Source organism: Heloderma suspectum, chromosome 3 (genome assembly GCF_057233095.1).
Source record: "Heloderma suspectum isolate Gila_16-S chromosome 3, 16-S_ref, whole genome shotgun sequence".
NCBI classification, from domain to species: Eukaryota; Metazoa; Chordata; class Lepidosauria; order Squamata; family Helodermatidae; genus Heloderma; species Heloderma suspectum.
Genome location: NC_139460.1, coordinates 200889517 through 200905450, shown reverse-complemented (window position 1 = coordinate 200905450; position 15934 = coordinate 200889517). Strand labels below are relative to the sequence as shown.

At 45.7% G+C, this 15934-nt stretch overlaps 1 protein-coding gene across 2 annotated transcripts in view; it reads right to left on the bottom strand.

Annotated features, from left to right (window-relative positions):
* Nucleotides 1–9661: 9661 nt before the first annotated feature.
* The window catches only part of RGR (retinal G protein coupled receptor), an 80036-nt gene continuing 73763 nt past the window's right edge, over nt 9662–15934 (bottom strand). For both annotated transcript variants that reach the window (XM_084841872.1, XM_084841871.1), the window contains 4 exons: nt 14793–14946; nt 13203–13320; nt 12174–12287; nt 9662–10457 (listed from right to left, as the gene is read on the bottom strand). In XM_084841872.1, the coding sequence (XP_084697998.1) occupies nt 10314–10457; nt 12174–12287; nt 13203–13320; nt 14793–14946 (530 nt within the window). In that variant the 3' untranslated portion in view covers nt 9662–10313. The remainder of the gene's footprint in view (nt 10458–12173; nt 12288–13202; nt 13321–14792; nt 14947–15934) is intronic.

Genomic DNA, 15934 nt, shown 5'->3' with positions numbered 1-15934 from the left:
GGAGGCAGTGGGGAAGTGTTGGGGGCCAGAACATACTGAGGCTGGGTGGCAGGTGCTGCTGGAGTGCTAGGGGCAGGCCATGCCAGGTAAGGGGAACAAGGGAGAGATGTGTAATATCTGTCCCCTGCTCCTGGCCTGTCCAGAGCCAAAGGATGGCTGGGGGAGGTATGATTCCACCTTCTGGCCTTCATTTGCTGCTCTGCAATGCCAGGTCTGTTATCCAGAAAACATCTGTCATCCATGACATGATCCAGGATGAGGATGCAGGCCTGGCATGTATTACGGAGACCTGGCTGGCTGAGGCCACTGCTCCCACTCTTGCAGCCATGTGTCCAGCTGGATTTTTGGATGCACAGCAGACAAGGGCTGGGGATCGGGGACGGGGAGTGGCTGTTATCTATTGTGAGTCCTTGGTCTTCACCAGACCCCCTCTCTGGGAGACCAAGGTTGCTGCATGCATGTACTGGAGGTTGGGCAGTCTGGGGATTCTGCTCGTGTACCACCCACCTTGCTGCACGACTGACTCCCTGGCTGAGGGGCTTGAGGTGGTGTCTGATGTGCATGTACAGTCCCCTAACTTACTGGGGTTGGGGGACTTCAATGTACATTCAGAGGCTGTCCTCATGGGGGCACCTTGGAACTTCATGGAGACCATGGCTTCCTGGGAGCTGTACCCTGTTCCAACTGGGCCCACCCATGTAGCCGGTCATGCTCTAGACCTTGTGTTTGTTTCTGGAGAAGGGGGGAGTGATCTGGAAGTCGGGGTATATCCATCACACCCTTGTCATGGTCAGATCACTATCTGGTGATGTTGGACTTCTCAGTTCCACAACCCCTCCGCAGGGGTGGAGGACCCATTAAAATGGTCAGCCCCAGGCATCTTATGGATCTGAATGGATTCCTGAATGCGTTGGGGATTTTCTGGAGCACACAAATGGCCGCTGGGTCGAGATCCTGGTGGGTGGCTGGAATGTCGCAATCACTGGGGCATTAGATCGGGTGGATCTGAAACGCCCTCTCCCCCTGAACAGGGTTTGAACTACACCATGGTTCAATCTGTGGTTATGAGCCCTGAAGCAGGAGGTGAGACAGCTAGAGCACTGGTGGCAGAAGTCTCGCTCCGAAGATGATCAGACACGGGCTAGAGCTGTATCTTCAGCCTATCACATGAAAGGAATATTATGCTGCCTCTATTGCATCTGCAGAGTGCTATCCCAGGGGGCTGTTCCAAGTGGTCCGGACCCTGGTCAGTCCAGTTGCTCTGGAACTGCTGGAGCATTCTAAGGCCTTCTGTGAGGCCTTGGCAAGGCACTTTGCAGATAAAATTGATCGGATCAGGAGCGCTATTCCATGCACTGTGGATAAAGTTAGTGAGCAAGAGATGGTCTGTGGCAAATCGGTTTTGTGGGATTGGTTCCAACTTCTTCCTTCTGATGAAGTGGACAAGGTGCCTTCATCTGTAAAGCCGACCACCTGCTTACTTGATCCTTGCCCATCTTGGCTCATTATGGGCTGCAGAGAGAGACTGGGTGAGGGGATCAGGGCGGTGGTGAACGCCTCCCTTGGGGAGGGAGTGATTCCATCAGCCCTCAAGGAGGCAGTGATAAGACCACTCTTAAAGAAGCCCTCCTTGGATCCCCAAGTTCTGAACAACTTTTGCCCAGTCTCGAATTGCCATTTTTGGGCAAGGTGATTGAGCGAGTGGTGGCAATGCAGTTGAAGGCACACTTGGAAGAAGCCAATTATCTAGATCCATTTCAGTTGGGCTTCAGGCCTGGGCATGGGACAGAAATGGCCTTGGTTGCCTTGGTGGATGATATGAGGAGGGCTTTAGATAAGGGTGAATACTCCTTCCTTGTTCTCCTTGACCTCTCAGCGGCTTTTGATACCATTGACCATGGTATCCTCCTGGACTGCCTGGAGGGGTTGGGCATTGGAGACACTGTATTACGGTGGTTTCAATCCTTCCTTTCCAGCAGGTATCAGAGGGTAGCACTGGGAGAGGAGGTTTTGGACCCATGGCCACTCACTTGGGGGTGGCCACAGGGTTCCATCCTTTCCTTGATGCTATTTAACATCTATGTGAAGCCGCTGGGGGCTATCATCAGGAGGTTTGGGGTGCGGTGTCATCAATATGCGGATGACATGCAGCTCTACCTCTCGTTCAAATCTTCACCAAGGTTGGCTGTAGAATCCCTGTCCAAATGTCTGGAGACGGTGAGTGGCTGGATGGGGAGGAATAAGCTGAAGCTGAACCCTGACAAGACCGAGGTACTTTTGGTGGGAGACAAGAGAAGGCTGGGGGATGTTGACCTGGTGTTGAATGGGGTATGGCTACCTTTGAAAGACAAGGTCCTCAGCCTGGGAGTCATTTTAGACTCTCAGCTGTCCATGGAGGCTCAGGTGTCAGCTGTGAGCCAGACAATGCTGTACCAACTCCATCTGATATGGTGGCTGCACCCACACCTTCCTGACCATCTGCTCCCATCAGTAGTACATGCCTTGGTCTTCTCTCGTCTAGACTACCGTAATGTGCTTTACGTACGGTTACCCTTGAAGATAGTATGGAAGCTGTAGCTGGCGCAGAATGTGGCGGCTCACCTGATTAAAGACCACTGATGGCGTGATCACATCACTCTGGTGCTGAAGGAGTTGCATTGGTTACCAGTTGTTTTCTGGGCCAAATTCAAGGTGTTGTTTTTGACCTTTAAAACCCTATATGGTTCCGGCCCAGCCTATCTCAAGGAGCACTTCCAGTAACACCAGACAGGCCGCTCAACAAGATCAGCCTCAGATGGCCTTCTCTCTGTCTCATCAGCCAGGACAGCTAGGCTGTAAGGATGAGGGAGAGGGCCTTCTCTGTGGTGGCTCCCACTCTGTGGAACTCCCTCCCTAGGGAACTCCACCATGCCCCCTCTTTAATGAGCTTCCACCACGTATTAAAAACGTGGTTGTTCAGGCAGGCATTTGGGGTGGGTTAGGGTATTTTTAGAAATACGATGTTTTAATGTGGAATCTTATTGTTTTAAACTGTTGTATTATTGTACATCGCCCAGAGTGGCTGGGTGACCAGCCAGATGGGTGATTAGATTTATTTATTTATTTATTTATTTATTTATTTATTTATTTATTTATTTATTTATTTATTTAAATGTCTTAAAGTGAATCAGTGTGGGTCATCTGCCAGGGGCTATTCAATCCATCCAGATCTTGGCTGATAGAAGGGGGGAAGGTCCACTTGCCTCGGGATCCTATCTGTCCTTGGAACGCCTTTCCTTTCAGGTATCCAGCAAGCCTTCAGGAGGGCCTACCCCACAATTTGAGAACTGCTGACCATGTGTCATCACGATGTGTGTTAATGTGTGTCATCACAATGACATCATCATCACCTAAACAAAGGCATATCTACCTTTTTTCGTGGCAACATTTTACAGCATGACTTAGAGCAAGTACAATCAGTGATCCAACTGAACAACATAGTGTGTATGTGTATAAGTTTCTGTATGTGTGTGCATATATTTATCTCATGTCACATTTATACATTACCTGAGTGGGATAGTTGCTACATTCCTGTGGTGCTATCCCATGGCAATTTAATACTGTATGATTTAGTGAAGTCACTCATGTATTTAAGTGGTCACACTGGATGTTACACAAAATGACCCGGGAGGCTGGTGGCACTGGTGCAGTGATGTCGCACACAATCCAGCCTATGTGATTTATCTAGTGTTATACATTACTGGAGTGGAGTGGGCCAGAGTACTGGGAAGCAGCAACTATGTTTTTGAATGTGGAGACTGAGAGAGGGCAGAGAGAACTCTGTTGACTGAAGATGAAGCACATTGGTGTGCAGAGTTGCTCTCTCTGGAGATCTGATGTGGGATGGTGAGAGCCGGTGTGGTGTAGTGGTTAAAGTGTTGGACTGGGAGTCAGGAGATCTGGGTTCTAGTCCCCACTCAGCCACAGAAGCTCACTGGGTGACTTTGGGCCACTCGCAGGGTTGTTGTGAGGATAAAATGGAGGAGGAGGAAGATTATGTATGCCGTCTTGGGTTCCTTAAAGAGGAAAAAAGGTGGGATATAAATGTAATAAAATAAATAAATAGTGGATTTGCAGTGCTGCCTGGAAGGAGTGCCTGTTTACCTGCACTGCTCTGTATTGGTATAGAAAGCAAACATTACAAATGCATCGTACATCTCTAGCGCTCTCTCATCCAGTGGAAACTCAGTCTGGCAATGCTGCTCTTGGAAGTTCCCACTGTTGTGGGAAGTGGGGAGTAAATTGCAGGATTGTTACTTCCTTGCCTTGTCCACAAGTGGTGTAGCATTCAGGAGCAACATGAACTGGCTCTTATTCTCGCTGTACAATGATTTCCATGGATATGAAAACTATAATTACCCCAATGTAAAGAGAAAAGAAAAAATGGATTGGATCCAGACTTAGTCATGCTTAGAGTAGACCCACTGAAACCAAAAGAACCGAAGCTAGTCATGATTAAATTAAGTCTCATTAATTTCAGTGGGTCTACTCTAAACATGACTAAGTCTGGATGCAACCTATGACCCCTTCGCCAAAAATACCTAAACAAAGAATGATACGTTAAGCTACGATTCAGTAACATTGTGCAAATGTTGTCAAAAGGCTTTAGAACCACCTTGCTCCCACTGTGATCTGTGTAGCTCAGTTCTGTTTTGTTGCTTTTGTATTTTGTAGATGAATTCCCACTGGCATACGAGAGGGCAGCATAGCATGATTATGTAAACATGCAACATGATTAAGATATTCCTGCACTTCCCGTATGTAGAAAGATTCCTACACCAGTGTCGCTCAACCTTCAGTGAAAGAACCTGCACTGAAAGGAATCTCTAGTAGCAATTGGCTTGAGGCTGGATAAATGGGGCAGTATCCAGTGCTGGCAGTCCATCAACACCAAACACGTTGCACCGTTTTTAATGCAATGCCAGCCGGCACAATAGGAAGCGAGCGCAGCCCAGGCAACTAGCCAAAACTGCCACTTTTGGGATGGGACAAGTCAGCAGAGTGATTTTTTGTGAGCTCCGCCGACTTGTCCCTTTCTGGAAGTGGCGGTTTCGGCTAGTTTCCAGTTCTGCTGGCGAGCTCTAGCTTCCTGTCGTGCTGGTGTCCATTCCTGCTAATGCTGCAACGTCACTGGGTGTACTCCACAGAATGGAGAATATTATGGAAGTGATTTTTCTCCAATGGGCACGAGCAAGGAACGAGTCCCCCAGGGTATTTGCCTTTCCAAACATATGTTTTTCCGAAAAGAAATATTTTGTAAGTTTGATGCAGACTGGAAGCCTTGATCGCTGCTTACTGTTCAGCTCCTAGAAGCATCGTTCTATAGAATGAGTTTTAGAATTAATGTTGAATATGGATTTTTGTGACTTCCTGGATAATGGTGCCTGGCTAAGTTCTGAAGAATGTAATCCCCTCACTGCTGTTCTTTTAATGCAAAGAGAAATCCTGATCCAAGGCCATCCCAGAGCCAGTCAGTCTCAAGTTTACCATCTTATGTTGTATTCTTGTTTGGAATTGGCTTCTATATGTTCATGGAGCGACACTGCGCATTGTCCTTGCAAAAGTATAGCCTTCCTAATCCTTTTCTGAATATTTAAGGCTTAAAGTATAGAAACAGAGAAAGAAAGTGTTGTTTCATATACTGACCTTTGACTATAGTGCTTTAATCATATTTACATTTGCACAGTCCCTCATCCACCATGAAGTTTTGTCTTCAAAACTTGGCATTGGGACAGAGCAATCATAGACTGCTATTCTTTTTTTCCTTCTAGTACTGCAAGGCAATAATAGGGTCCTCAACTGGATTAGTTCCCCTCCATTTTCTACTATTAATCCCACAGCAAAGCCCATGTTCGGCAGGCCTCCTGTGACCTCTCTCCCTGGAGACTCAGGCCTAGTTCTCAGTGAGGTGTTAAGCCTATGTGTGTCTCATCCCACCGCCCACCCGTTCTTTACCTCAGAAACCTGCCTAGATAGTTATGGGTAGATGTCCTGCCTCTTATTCTGCTTGTGCCTTCCCAAGAAAGTCCTTCAGGAACATTTAACACTGAGAGATTCCTGACAGGGAGTGTCGCATTATAATGAGTAATTCTGACACGAAGTGCTTTTAAAAACAGGACTGTGTGTGTTCCTTCCTGCCTTTGTGGAAGTGAAAGGCATTTCTGGATATCTCTGGCGCTGGGCATGCAAGTGGGCCAATGCAAAGGTCCACAGGAACTCTGGTGTTCGTGGGAGATCCTGCATGTTAAAAAGGCAATGGAAGAAATTTAATTGTATGTGGGGCCTTAAGGGAACAAAATGCTCTCCTTGTTGCCTTCTCATCATTAGTGCACCAGGCAATTGTATTTCCATTATTTGGGATAATGAGCTTGAGCTGTTGTGAGTATGTGTAGGAACGCTTTTCAGTACTTTATTGGAATCTTTATTGTATGAAGTATTTGTAGCAGTGGAGGCTGGTGGCTCTGATTTCGGTGGGGCTATAAATCCATTGTTGGTTTCAGTCAGAACTAGCCTGAACTCTAAAGGAGCTACCCAAGCTCCTAAAACCTATCCCCCAAATGCATTTAGAACCTTGGATAGCTCCTTTAGAATTCTTGCTAGTTCTGTTGAAAGCCAGAATGGCTTTACAGCTCCACCAAAATCAGAGCCACCAGCCTCCACTGAACTGTAGATTAACTGTTGTGCAGTGTTCAGCAGCCCCTGATATAGGTTTTCATTCTGTCGGCTGAAGGCCACTGCCCAATCTTTGTCAGGCTGAGGGCTGTACTAGTGAGCCACCCAGAAGTCTGAGATGAACACTAGGAACTGACTGTGTTCAGACATCACAACACATTGTTGTAAATGAAGTGGGAGCAAAGGAGTGTGTTGGCTCATGTCAGGATTCCTTTAGCCTCCACTTTATTTCAATGCCAAAGACAAACACAGACGAGAGGCTTCAGTCTACAGCTTTTAATCCATTACTTCACAGGGTCATAGAGATGCAAATTCTCAGGGACTCTGTCTACAAAGGAAAGCCTTCAGGGGAATTCAAAAGGAAGTTAGGAGAGTTGCCCGCCATTTGAAGAGGAAGAAAGTCTCACTAGCCTAACTTAAGTGAGGGAGGAACCTCTCTCTCGTGAGGCTTCTGAGCGCAGCTTCTCATGCAAGGCCAGTTGAGTAGACCATCCAAGTTCCGCCCCTGCCTTCTCTCTCTTTGCTCTGTGCCTGCACCTGGCATCTATTAGATCGGACTCCCCAAACCCCACCTCCTGTCTCTCACAGGGGTGTGTGAAGAGGGACCCTCATCCTCAACCATCTGGGCATTTGTAACCTGAGAAGCTGGGCCAGTCATGTCTGGACTAGCCTGGGAAAACACCTCCCCTATGTCTGGCAGTTCTCCTTCAGAATCTGAACTACTATCCCACTCCCTGTGCACAACCCTGACAGCTCTCACTGTTCAATCTCTCCTGCTGGGGCTAAATAATGGAGAGTTTAGCATGACATCCAAATCGGGAATTCTGTGGTATTGGGGGAGACAACACGACAGAATTCCTGGTTCAGACGTCATGCCAAACAAACCAGAGATGCTCACTCCTGCTTCTTTCACAACTATCATGGTATTTTTTAAAGAAAGAAAACCTAGGGTTGTTGTGATGTGCGAACATAGCCATTATGCGACTTAGACAGCTAATCCAATAGAAAGCCATGGTTTGCCTGTTGTACATTTAGAAGCTGAAGCATGGTGTGGATTTTTATCTAGGGTTAGGGACGGGGGAGAATTTCTTCCCGAAACTTCGGGGGGCCGAGTGCCAATGTATTCGGCCCCCCGAAGTAGTTTCGGGGAGAAATTCTCCCCCCCGCCCCCCCGGGATGGGACTTACCTTTCCCGAATGTCCCTCCCGGCGGCGGGTCCCGGCGGAGGTTCGGCAGGTCTTCGACAGGGGCAGAGGCGGCAGCTGGTCTTTCGACCGGCTGCCGCCGCCGCCATTCCAATAAAAGTAAAAAAAAACAACACGCCCCCGTGATAGGCTACGTGACAATTAACGTAGCCTATCACGGCTAGATTTGCAAAGTCAGCCATGATAGGCTACGTTAATCGTCACGTAGCCTATCACGGGTGACTTTAAAAAAAAAAAAGCACGTACGGCTAATGGCGGCCCCATAGGGAGCCACCATTCACGTTCCTTATTTGGTCGCTGTAGTCTACGTAAAGATTTACGTAGACTACTGCGACCAAATGAGGAATGCGAATGGCAGCTCCCTGTGGGGGCCACCATTTGCGTATGCGCTTTTTTTTTAAAAAGTCACCCGTGATAGGCTACGTGACAATTAACGTAGCCTATTATGGCAGACTTTGCAGATCTAGCCATGATAGGCTATGTTAATCGTCACGTAGCCTATCATGGGAGTGTTTTTTTTTTTTTTACTTTTTATTTTGCGGCCGGGCGAGGCGCCTCCTCCCCTGCCTGAATTTTGGCTGGGCAAGGCGGGAAGCCTCCCCCCCCCCGGCCTGAACTTTGGGGGGAGCAGCAAAGCGCCTCCCCCCCACCGCGAAGCAAGCTGTGAGACCAGGTAAGTGGCTTTCGTGCACCCCTATCTAGGGTTAGTGCCAACTATGGTTTGGGATGGTGTCTGAATTGAGTTGAGGTGTGTGACATGATGTGACCACCACCTGTATTTCCCCACCCCTCTATGGAGTACAGTGATATCATACGCACTACATGTTTACAAAGTGGGTTGAATCCAGACTTAGTCATACTTAGAGTAGACCTATTAAAGTCAATGGAACTTTAGTTAGCCATGCCTAATTTGATCCCATTAATCTCAGTGGGTCTACTCTTAGTATAACTAAGTCTCAATCCAACTGAAAGTCGACAAATATAAAATGTGTGATGCATATGACTCAATTGTAGATGCACTTTGACTCAATTCAGTCATCACACACCAAACCATGGCTTTGCACTAACCATAGTTAAGAATCCACACCATGGCTTCAGCTTCAAAATGCACAACAGGCAAACCATGGTTTAGAGCTGCTTGTCTGCTTTCATTTCTATCTGCTCAAGCACCCTCCTATCTCCATGCTGCAGCTGCCTCTTGAGGTGGAGCAACAGCCATGACCATGGCTTAGGAATTCAAACATTACAACAAACCACAGTCAGTGCAAACCAGCTTTAAACTGTGGTTTGATATCCTGTTTTGGCAGCCCCTCACAAACCATGGCTTGTAAACACATCAGGTTTTCTCCAAATGCTTCTGTTAATATTACAGGGGAGAGAGGAGGGGGAGTGGCAGCGCTGCTGTTTTGGGCAGCAACTCTGTGCGTCTCACAACATTTAGCTCCAGCCCAAGGGCATAAAAACAAAACAAAATAAAATGTTGCAGTACGTATAGTCAAACCTAATTAATATAGCAATACAGACCTTGCTAGGCAGACTGCTAGACTGAGAAGCATTCAAAACCTGTACAACATATATAATGTATACTGATTTGCCAGGCTTTACTGATGAAATATCCAGTCCAGCATCTCTCAGTCAGATGCCAGTTTAAATAAATGACACAAATAAGTAAAGAATTCAGAAATAATGCCCTGTTTTTGCAAACATCCATTTTATGCAAATGGAAGACACAGACACAAACATATGGCGTAAAAATGCCGGAGACTGCTTTAATCTCTTGATAACCCAGAAATACCATATGTACAAGACAAGTGGAAATGTTTTCCGCCAGGCATCACTGGATGCCCTCGATGTGTTTCCTGCAGTTTGTTTTCTGAAGTCTGCTGTTCCATCTCTCTCTCCCCCCAGCCCCCCAGCCCAGTTCTTCACAGCTTGCAATTTATTTTTGCACTGACATATAAAATGTGACTGACATTGACCAGCTGAGGTCTGAGGCAGCTGGTTGGATAAACAGCACATGACAGGTTGAAAGACAAGTTCAACAGTTAGATCCATATGACATCTTTTCCATAATACAGTAATTGCTGGCAGACAATGCAAAAGCTTTCCAACGTGGAACCACAATTAAGTTACAATAAATGCACATGGTTTCTGAGACAGGTTGCTTGCAGTAATGTCTGCCTTTGTTTAGGGCCATTTCACACAACACCTGAGTTTAACACGCAGGTCCATCCAGGCTCTCTGATGAGCATACCCATATGGGTGTACATGTTGTCAAACACCTATTTATCACATTCACACTTTATATTTTGAAGTGCACACTTAAACCCCTCTCCCCCGCAACTAACTGAAAGATTGTAATATGTGAAGAGGCCCTTAGCTTAATGCTGTGAGAGGTTACTTAGTTTTGTTATCAATTTCGGCTTTCTCGATCTTCTGCCCTGTGAGAAATTGCCATATTCCTCCTCGGTAGTTCTCATTTCCCAGGGCATAGACTAAGGCGTTCACGGCTGGTGAGGTCTTGGCAATAACAGCAGGAATCTGTTAAGAAGCAAAACATTTAGCAACTTCAGATTAGTAGTGCTCCATGCTTCCATACAGAGAGGTCGTGCAAACAATTAAATGAATCTGGTTTGGGCTGTGGTATGCTGGCCAGCAACTAATTTTTAACAGGGGCCATACGTTCTTAATGGAACAAGGGCTGATGGGGCAGCAACATTGGCTCCAGCCACTGACCTACATGGGTTGAGTCACAGGCAAAGGGTCCTTTAATGCTAACATTTCTGGTATGAACAACAACCCTTCATTTAAACCAGCCTTCCCCAGCCAGGTGCCCTCCAGATCGGTTGGGCTACAATGTCCATCATCCCCAACCAGCATGGGAAATTTCCATTGTGATCTTTGCTGGTTGGGCAAAGGATGGATTGCTCTTCATTTCTACATGTCTTCTCATGGGCGTGGCACCTTGCCTGGGACTTCAGGTGTGCTTCTTTTTGCCTGATCTCTAAGGCCAGTCAAGTGGTGACGCTTATTATTTATCCAGTTCCATCAATGCATATGCTGCTTTACCAAGTTTCATAAGTCATAAGCAAAAAGATTAGTTGCCTGTTGCCAAGGGTTTGCAATCCAAATTCGATGGTGGGAATGTTGGGGAAATCTGCGCAATGGATTCAAATGAGTACAGATGTCTATGAATCCAACCTGCAGATTCCTCACCGGACCAGTTTTTGTGGACTTGTGGTCTGGATTTTCACTTGGTGGTGGAGATTTGCAGTAATTGGTATTAGCTCAAGTACACATTAGTGGTAATTTGCATTAACTAGTGCACATTAGTGCATTTGCACAAGTATGCATTAGCTAATGCGAATTAGCGCAAGTAGAATGAAATTCTGGTAAAAAAAATTCCAAGTCCATCAATGAGCGGACAACAGAACAAAAGACGTTTGACAATCCACTAAACACTGATGGAATGGATTTAATGAGAGGTGGGCACCCCTAATTGACGGTATTTGGGGAAGACAACAGATGGTAAAGGGAGAGAAGGAAAGGTGGAAAGGGATGAATATGAAGAAATGCCATTATAGGTTTTAACTTTCCTGGCCTCTGACTGTGGAATGTTCTTCCTAATATACTCTCCTCTTGAAATCAGCTGCTTAACTTGGGCTGGATTGCATCTGGCACCTTTATGTCCCCAGACTAGTGCTGTGCTGAAAAATTATTCCACATGTTTTCAACTGTTCTTGTTCAATTCGATAGAAAAGAAATTGCTTTCGAAAGAAAATTCAAATATGAACATGCGGCTGAAATTCTGCTGGGTGAGGTGTAAGGTTCTTGCACTTACTTTAATTATGACATGGCCAAGGAAGATATGTGAGTGCTCTGTCTTTTATTGTACAATTATCTCTCTGGTGGTCTGCAGCCTCCCTGGCTTCCAATGCTTTAACTAAAGCCCAGGGAAACATATCATGAGTTGACTCCTCATGAGGGGATTTTTCAGATCAGAAAGTGTGGACAGCTGGGAAGGCTGCAGAGTGATGGAGAAAAGTGCAATAGAAAGAAAAGAAAACATGGCACGCTTGGCCACCTTTCAACAATAAGTTAAGCTCAAAAATACCACCAGAAGAAATTCTAAAGAAATTCTAAAGTGCCCTGAGAAAGCGGCAGAAGAACGAAAATCTCTTTAGCAGGACAAGAATGTTTTATGGAAACTGGAGGATAGATTTTGGTATTTCACTAGCTCAGTCAATTTTTACATACCATTAGGATTTTGGGTGAGATGAAAGTCACATTTTCAACTGTAGTATAGAAACATAAAAGCGAGTAGGGCCCCCAGCAAATGACCAAAGATTTCACAGGCAAACCAGTATTAAACTGGAAAAAAGCAGAAAGGATGTGGCAGTGTATTCATAATGATCCATATAAAATGATAGGTATAACCAACAAATCACCTTTCATTCAACATTAGTCAGTCACAGGGCTTCTTCACACGGAGCTTTTATCCTGCTGTTGAGATTGCTCGCTCACGGAAGTTTGTGGGCCCTTTAGAGGATGCGGTGAGCCTCCAGGGTGTATCCTGCACTAAATGACCTTCATTCCATTTTTAAATAGATTGGACATAATGAGGTATGAAATTACCCCACTTGTGTTCCACTTGAGTTTCCTCCATGAAAAAGGAAAAGCTGCATTCCAGTGGTGGGAGCGGCCAAAGGCAAAAGGGGCGAGACCATACAACTCGTTCTCCCCAGCATATTGTAGTTTAACACCCTTATTGCCGGTAACAAAGCCTGAGGAGAGGCATTGCAACCTTTTAAAATGAGGGGGGGGGAATTGCACAAAAGCTGGGAAACTCCCAAATGATTGGTGGTTGGAGGAAAGAGGGTGGGGCATGAGGAAGAGGGTGGGGCCATCTAGGTAACTGCAAACGGCCAGATTGGGACCCCAGGAGGGCCAGATTTGGCCCCTGGGCCTGCGGTTCCTCACTCCTGGCCTATTGGGTTGGGCCAGTCCTATCTCTCTAGTCCAGTCATGTGAATCTTCCTAACAGATGGGGTCTGGAGCAGCGGCCCTGGTGGTGAAAGCCCTTCTCTCTCAGTTTAAATTCAAGTTGCCCTAAAGCTGAGTGAATTTCAAAATACGATGACAACGAAGCAAGTTAGAAGACTGGTACTTCAATAAGACATTATATAATCAAGCTACAGGGGACTTTTTCTTGAGTAGGAAAGAAAGCAGTGTCCAAAGCTTGGCTCAGAAGCTCTGAAGGAATTTCACTTCAGTGTGTTTTCTTACCCTGAATTGTCCAATTTTCTTGAATTTGTGATCTATAGATTGATAGGCTGTCAGCATGATGAAAACTGGGATCACAAAATTGAAAAGAGCCAGAGGAATAAGATAAGTGATATAATTTCTGTAAAAAAGGGATATGGAAATCTATTATGTAAATTTATGTATTTGATATTAAAAGCCACTCATCATAATGGAAGTTACATATTCGATTAGATTTATTCATTATCAATTTCATTTCTGTCACTGCCCACTGCCAAGAAAGTCTTGAAGTGACTTACACAAAATCAAAAAGCCCATAATCAATATAACAAAATCAGACAAATATAAGTAAACCATATAACAAAATAATTCAATGTAAATATACAGTCAATTAAAAAAAAAATCAATTTAAAAATACAATGCTAAGATGCAGCAAAATGCCTTAAGGGTTACCCATGTGTGTCCAATGCAATATTGGACCTTTAGAAAGATTACCCCTAGTGGGCTGCATGACTTATAAGGGTGGGGGAACACAACAGAAACACTGGTAGTGGGGCAGGTTGGGTAATATTGCAACTTCCCAACCGTAATGGAGAAGGGAGGCGATATAAGCAAAGTAGAAAGCAAAGGATCCAAGAAGGTCCTGGCTATGTGTTGAGTGCTTTACAGGGCAAGGATGGTTTTTAAGTATAGGGTGGTAAAAGCTCTTTAGACTTCCGATGAAAGGGCTTAGCAAAAAGGGATTGGGAGTGGCTGCAACCAAAAGCAAGTTGCTCTTGGAAATGTACTACCAGTGGTAATCTAAGAATTCTAAGCATAATGTTGTGCTTGTACTTCCTTACCACATAGCTGCCTCCGTAATGTCCACCTCCATGTTGGTGCTTCTATATAGATGTGACTCTGGGCAGATGAACACAATGCCTACTCATCACTTGATCCTCAAGCGGTGGCTTGCATGCGTGAATGAAGCCATCACAGGTAGACCTTTTCTACACATTCAGCTGAAAGCTATCAAGTTTTGAATCATCAAGTGATGAACATGCCTATGTGAACCCAAGTCATCGAAATGTGTACTGCAGCCATCTCTGTAATGGCAGCATTAGGCCAATGCAGGTCTAGCATCTCCTACAGAACGTTTGATGGAGAGTATAGACATGCCAACTAGTAGCCAGGGCTGGCCCATGACGTTTTGCTGCCTGAGGTGAAGAACAAGATGGTGTCCACTCTCTTTCATATACAAAAGCAGGGTGGACTGTTCTGTGAATCTTTCTTCAATGCTGACAAATGGGACAGCATCATCCACTGCACCTGAAGGCAGCAGGCTAGCTCAGGTGTCACAGGACAGACTGCATGGCACACAGCTCTCTCCACCAATACCTTGCTGCCGCCTCCCAGTTTCTGCTGCCTGAGGCAACTGCCTCACTCTGCCTCATGGCAAGGCCCGCTCTGCTAGTGGTGCAGAGTTGAGGTGCTGTCAGGTTTTCTTCCTCCACAGTCTTACAGAGGTGGCTATGGGTTATACTTCTCTGAAATTCATTTTGGCTGGTTGTGTCTCCCTTTACAAAAAGCCACAGGGACATGCTAAGGCATCAGCAACACCGAGATCTAGCTCACCGGTCTCCTTTGGTATAGTCCAATGTGCAACATGTTCTCAGAGGTTCATAGCCATATTCGCCCCAGCCCAGAAGTGGCATCGCAGACCAAAAGGCGGCAAAGAGCCAGACAAAGATCACCATGGAGATCACGGAGTTCCACTGCAGCTTACTTCCTGCACATCAGAGACATGTGAAAAGTTTTATTTTGAATTAGAGGGTTTCCTTGAGCAACTGGAATGCTTGGATGGATTGGTACCTCCATTTCACTCTGTAACACTGTGACATCCAAAGCTCCTGTTTATTTTCCACACTATTTCATGGTAAATTATCATATCCACCCATAGAGATATCAGACTTCCAAGTTTTGGTTCTCATGTAGCCAAAAAGGAAGCATCTATGCACAAGAAAGAAGTATCAGACTTGAAAAGGAACCCTGGGGCTGCAGAAGTACAAAATATTTTAGGGGGAGGGAACCTAAGGGGAGGGAAACCTCCCCCAAACAGCCCAATAAGGTCTGAGCATGCTCACTGGGTGTGGAATGCTAACAGACTGTTGGGAGGGGAAAAAAAAAAAGGAAAACTGAGCAGGCAGGGATGGCAGGGAGTGTCAAGAATCCTAAACAAAGAGGACTCCATACTGCAACATTTTGTTGCGGGTTCCACTTGTGTGGTCTAATCCCAAAATGTTAAGATCAGTTTCAGAGTGACAGTCACCATGGTTGATGCTTCATAGCACAGGGAGAGATTTAATTTACACTGAAACTTGTTGAGTTTTTTTCTTCAACAGGTAAAGATAATGTTCCCTTTATTACCCAAATATAGATCCACAGCTTCATAGGTTTAAGCCCTATTGCTGAGTCTCGGATTTAATTGCTAGTTTGATTTTAGATAGCATGGTTGTGAATTATCTGAAGGTTTGGCTTTACCTTGAGTTCTGGTGTACAAAAAAGGTAAATAAGTTTCTGTCTCTGCACTGGCAGCCAGTCCATTTCTGGGCCCAATTCAAATTGCTGGTATTAACATTCAAATAGCTTGGGGCCAGGTTATCTGAAGGAGCATCTCCTCCCATATGTACTGCCCAGACCCAAAGATCTTCTTCAGTGGTCCTTCTCCAGGAGCCCCTGCCAAAGGAAGTGAGATGGGTGGCTACCAAGAAGAGGGC